We start from the raw sequence: 5,436 nt of genomic DNA on the forward strand, positions 1-5,436 counted from the left end.
GGACACCTTCCCGACTGCAATGAAAACAGCAGTGTTTCGCAAAAGCATCGCCTGAAAGGTCTAGTTTGGGTCCTATGTTGGTGGCAATGGCGGAACAAACAGCTACTCTCACCCTGTAGAACCGCTGGGGCCGGTGTCTTGAATAACAGTCTAGTTTTTCGCTCCAGGGCGTAGCTTTACGCCTTCCTCCCCAATCCTGAGCTCCTGGACCGTGCGTGGAGAGACAGTCATTCGGGAGCTCCACCACCCTCTTCAACCATGGAGGCAGAAGCTGCGCCGCCGTGCCCGGGGAACCCGGCCGGGCCCAGCGCTGGCCTCGGCCACCTGTTGGGTGGTCGGAAGCTGATGGCTGTGGGAGTTGTGCTTGGCTGGCTCCTGATCATTCACTTTCTGGTCAATGTGTGGCTTCTGTGCCTTCTGTCCACCCTGCTAGTGGTGCTGGGAGGATGGCTGAGCTCAAATGCCGTCATGGGCGCTACAGGTCGACTGCACCTTGAACGCTTCGTGCCAATGACTGTCTGCCCTCGGAGTCCTGAGTCAGAGAGGGAGCTGGAACGGGAGATCAGCCTTACCATCCAGATGATCATCCGAGACTTTGTGTCATCTTGGTATCACTTGGTGAGCCAGGAGCCAGCTTTCGAGGAAGAAATGGAGGCTGCCATGAAAGGGTTGGTGCAGGAGCTCCGAAAGAGAATGGGAATGGTGGACAGTCATGCCCTTGCTCAGAGGGTTCTGACTCTCTGTGGTTGTCATCTGCAGAGCTATATTCAGGCAAAGGCTGCCACCAAAGAGAAACAGAGTGTTTCAGCTCAGTCCTTCCAGCTCTGGGAAGCTTACTGCCAGTCAACTGCCCCTCATCCTGCTGTGCAGAGCCCCAGGGATGAGGTCAGCTATACACGCAGCATTGTGGATGTGTTACTCGGAGAACTAGTGCCCAAGCCCCACTTGGAGACCCGTACTGGGCGCCATGTAGTAGTTGAGCTCATTACTTGCAATGTTATTTTACCATTGATTAACAAGCTCTCAGATCCTGACTGGATCCACCTCATCCTTGTGGGTATCTTTTCCAAAGCTCGAGATGATCCAGCAAAAGACACTGAAGTACTCTGCCCAGGCAGTTCCGGAGAACCCTTAGTGTCCACATCTCTGCCACTGACTGTTGAAGTAGAGAGTCAGCCAGAGGAAAGAACTTCTCCAGCCTCAACACTCCTAAACTGTACTGAGCTAGAGGGCCTTTTAGACCCTGCCCTAGAGGCTGAAGACAACCATGAAGCTACAAATGGAGATTCATGTGGCATTCTCGAAGAAGAAAAAGCAGCAAACAATTCATCTCACTTTCTGAAGCCAGATACTCGAAGCCGCCTGTTCTTATGTGAAGACTCAGAGCTGGAGTCTCCACTGTCTGAACTCAGCAAAGAAACCATCATGCTCATGACCCCTGGCAGCTTCTTCTCTGACAGGATCCAAGATGCTCTGTGTGCCCTCGAGGGCTCCCAGGCTCTGCCATCTAAGGATGGTGAGGGATTAGAAGGAATTGAAGGAGCAGAGACTGAAGAGGATCCAGAAACAGAGACAGGGCTGCTGGTCTCTATGCTGAACCCCTGCCCAGAGATTCAGATTGACACAGCCGACAAGGTAGCAGAGCAAGGAGAAACCACTTCTCTTACAGCTATGCCAGAAGGGCCAGAAATGACTTGTCCACCTCGACCCTCCTGCTTAGAGAAGGATTTCACAAATGATGTGAGCTCCCTCGATCCTAGTTTGCCCCAGGTTTTGCTTTCCTCCTCTCCAACCAACTCTCTCAACTCAGCTACCTTCAGCTTTGAGTCCCTCAGCAGTCCAGATGGCCCTGTTGTCATTCAGAACCTTCGCATCACTGGCACCATCACTGCCCGAGAGCACAGTGGCACTGGATCCCACCCCTACACACTCTACACTGTGAAGGTAACAGATAAGTGTTATAGTCATTGTTTGGAGCTTAGGAATTGGCTCAGAAAGTGAAGAAACAGTAAAGCTAATGTTCTCTGGGAGAGAGATTGTATTTAGTTTGCCATGTTTAATTCAACAAACATCTATATGCAAATGAGTTTAACCTAATTTGAGGGGGGAAGAGTTCTTATCCAATATTCATGCAAACAATTCTAGAATCTAGGGTTGTTAAGATTCTGAGGGTCAGTGGTTCTGTAGTTCTGCAGGTTTCCTTGTATCTTAATTGCTTTGTCCAAATGTTTACCCTATGTTGAATTAAAGTGTTCATAGTGTTCACCCTTCTTTGTAGGGGGCCTTTCAGAAAAGCCATCTTTTCCCTTAAAGCATATGAATACAATAAACTCTCACCCCTTACAGCATCTCTAATTTATGTGGCCATATAGGCTATCAGTAGTTAGAGAAAAGAAGTGCAGCTCTAAGAATACTATTCAAGATTAGTCTAACCCAAAATAATTCAAAATCCCATATATTCATTTAATACATTCCAGATAATTTTTGTTTATTTGATGTTTGGGGTTATTTATTCTTCCCTCAACTATTACAGTTAATCAGTAGTTTAATATGGTGATAAATGCTTCTTGTTTTTTAATGTCTAGTCTCATAATCTAGGGATAGAAGAGGCCATGTCATTTTTATAGATATTATATCTTATGTTTTCTATTGTCTTTGATATTTTAAAAATAACTATATATTTATAGGAAACTACCTATAGGTGGAGAGTTTGGGGATAGAAGTAGCTGTGTAGAGCTATAACTCTTGCTGGGCTCCATACATTATGGAGACTATCTCATCCCTTAATTCATCACAGTTTTAGTTTGGACTGTTCAGTACAGTGTGAGCCAATAATCCTGCATAGTAGTTTCCAGAACAAAACAGGGACATCTTCCCTCTTTTACTCTTTATTGTGTGGCTGTTAAACAGATAATCTTTAAAGCCAGAGTAGGAGATGGTCTAAGCCTGGCTAACTGATTCAGACCGCATTCATTCAACAGTACGAGACGTCCCTTGATGGTGAGAGCACCAGTGGTCTGCCGCAGTTTGCCTACCACACTGTGAATCGCCGCTACCGGGAGTTCCTGAATCTGCAGACCCGGCTAGAAGAGAAACCAGATCTGCGAAAGTTCATCAAAAGTCAGACGTTTCTCCAACCCTGGGCTGCCTGTTTGCTTTCTACTGCTAGCCACCAGGCCTGAGATTTGGTGGACTGATGGTTTATGGGAAGGGATGTAGGAGGGAAATGTTGGACCTGCTCCTGGGTTCACTTCAGGAGTTTGGGGTTTAGCTCTTGAATGCACTCATCCTTTTATTCTGAGGCTGTCTTTTGCTTAAGAAAGATGTTGTGATATATCCACCTATTTTTTTTTTTTTAATGCCCAGAAATGTCAGTTTTATTTGTCAGTGCAGTTTTAAGGCATGATAGGGACGCCCCTGAGAATGTGAGGGGCAGGTGGGCTATATCCACCTATTTTGAGAAATTAAATTAGCTTTTCCACTTTTATAGGCTGATTTCTCATAAATATTAAGCTGTCGTGCAGAAATCTGTGCCATTATCATCTTTCCTTTTAGAACAAAAGAGGTTGTTTTTTGTTTTTTGATCTGCTTCGCTGCTTGACACCTTTCAGGAACAGGGAAACTAAGGAAATGTGAACAAATAAGAGTAGAAATAAGCTAGCAAACGGCAGCTTTGTTTTAAATATGGTGGTGAAAACCCACATAAACATTTTTATGTATTTAAGCCCATGTCTAGATTTTAGTTATGCATTAACATGTTGCCGCATATGATGGCAAATGTGTTTCTAAGAACGGACATCAGTTTAAAAAGTGTGTGGCAACGTGTTAATAACAAGAGTTACTGTTAATTCAAGCTTGAGCTCACATGCAAGATTCTCTTGCAAACCCTTTACACAGTTAATTTGTTTAAACCTCATTTAGCAGCCTATAAATACAGTCATTATTCCCATTTTACAGGGAAGAAATAAAGTCCAAGAAGGACTAAGTAACTAGCCTAACAGTAGTCATCAAGTGGTTGTACTAAAAAGTTAAATTCAGGCATTTGAACTTCATAGCCCTCACTTGTAGCTACTGTGCTATGTAAACTCTCATACTTGGGGTCTATAGTACTATGTTGTAAACTCCTGAAATTATTTCCTAGGGACATAAATTTATCAGTTCTGTGTAATTTATTTTATATGGCAATCTCCATAAATATTAAGTGATTAAAGTTGGGTTTTCTGTTTGTTTTGTTTTTAAAGATGTGAAAGGTCCTAAAAAGCTCTTTCCAGATCTTCCCTTTGGGAATATGGATAGTGACAGAGTAGAAGCCCGTAAGAGCCTTCTGGAATCATTCCTAAAGGTCAGCTTTATTCTGTTTGGCTCTGCTGGTGCATGTAACCACAGCCAGACTCCACACCATGGTGAAGGGACATGGGCACCATACTTCTCTTTAACATTTTCTTTTGTCTTACTTTTCCAGCAACTATGTGCCATTCCTGAAATTGCCAACAGTGAGGAGATGCAGGAGTTCTTAGCTCTCAACACTGATGCTCGTATTGCCTTTGTCAAGAAACCATTCATGGTCTCCAGGATAGATAAGGTATCAGTAGAGCCAGTATCCTCAACCTTAGTTTGTATCTATAAAGGTAGTCTTTTTCTACAGACTATGGAAGACATGACTTAAGAAAAAGAGATGACATGTGGGAAGTATGGAGAGGGAAGACATAGGACTCAATAGAACTTGCACTAGAATTTTCAAGACCTGTTGCCAGGCATTGTATAGATGGTCAACTTACTGAATTATAGTTAGCAGCTGGCTAGGAAACAATACCACTTCTATGTAAATATATCTCATGGGAGTATTGTGATATTATTATTATTCTCATGGAGGTATATACAGATAGATTTGTACCTCAATTGGTAGGTAGAGGTAGGAAGGTTCTACTGGAAAAAAAATCATCCCACTGTGGGTCACTCAGAAAGAAAGCCCAATGACAGGAAACTAAGCTGAATTTAGTTTGTTGTATTAATTCTCTGCTAGAAACTAGAGGTGTGGAGAAAATGTTACCCTCTCTAAAGGATGTCTCAGAGCTTTTAGAGGTGGTTGAAAGATGTCTGATAGCCTCATCTATAGGAAGTCATGCCTCTAAGCTGAAGCAGTTCAAATCTACCAGTTGCTCCTTGGAAGATTTACAGTCTCAGAGCTCACTAGAGGGTTGGCAATGAGGTTTTTTTTTATTATTATTATTAAATTTTATTAGTTTCAATGAACATTCACACGGATTCTGAGCTTTCACTCCTTCATTGCCGCACCATTCTCTCCACCCTCTTCCCCAGTTTGTTCTTCTTCCCCACCATCCAAATGTCTGTTTTAATTGTCCAATTGCCACAGTGCTTGTCAAAGTCAGTTCTGATTAATCTCCTTTGTCGGTGTGTCCTTTGCCATTCCCTATC

At 43.4% G+C, this 5,436-nt stretch overlaps 1 protein-coding gene across 1 annotated transcript; it reads left to right on the forward strand.

Annotated features, from left to right (window-relative positions):
* Positions 1-258: 258 nt before the first annotated feature.
* On the forward strand, positions 259-4,582 carry SNX19 (sorting nexin 19; the record flags this gene model as incomplete). Its single annotated transcript, XM_006892856.1, has 4 exons — positions 259-1,944; positions 2,982-3,120; positions 4,242-4,342; positions 4,463-4,582. Coding segments are annotated over exons 1-4 (2,046 nt in total), but the record flags the coding sequence as incomplete, so codon positions are not given.
* Positions 4,583-5,436: the final 854 nt, after the last annotated feature.

The sequence above is a fragment of the Elephantulus edwardii genome, unplaced genomic scaffold (genome assembly GCF_000299155.1).
Source record: "Elephantulus edwardii isolate Elephantulus edwardi_28Jun2011 unplaced genomic scaffold, EleEdw1.0 scaffold00120, whole genome shotgun sequence".
NCBI lineage: Eukaryota > Metazoa > Chordata > Mammalia > Macroscelidea > Macroscelididae > Elephantulus > Elephantulus edwardii.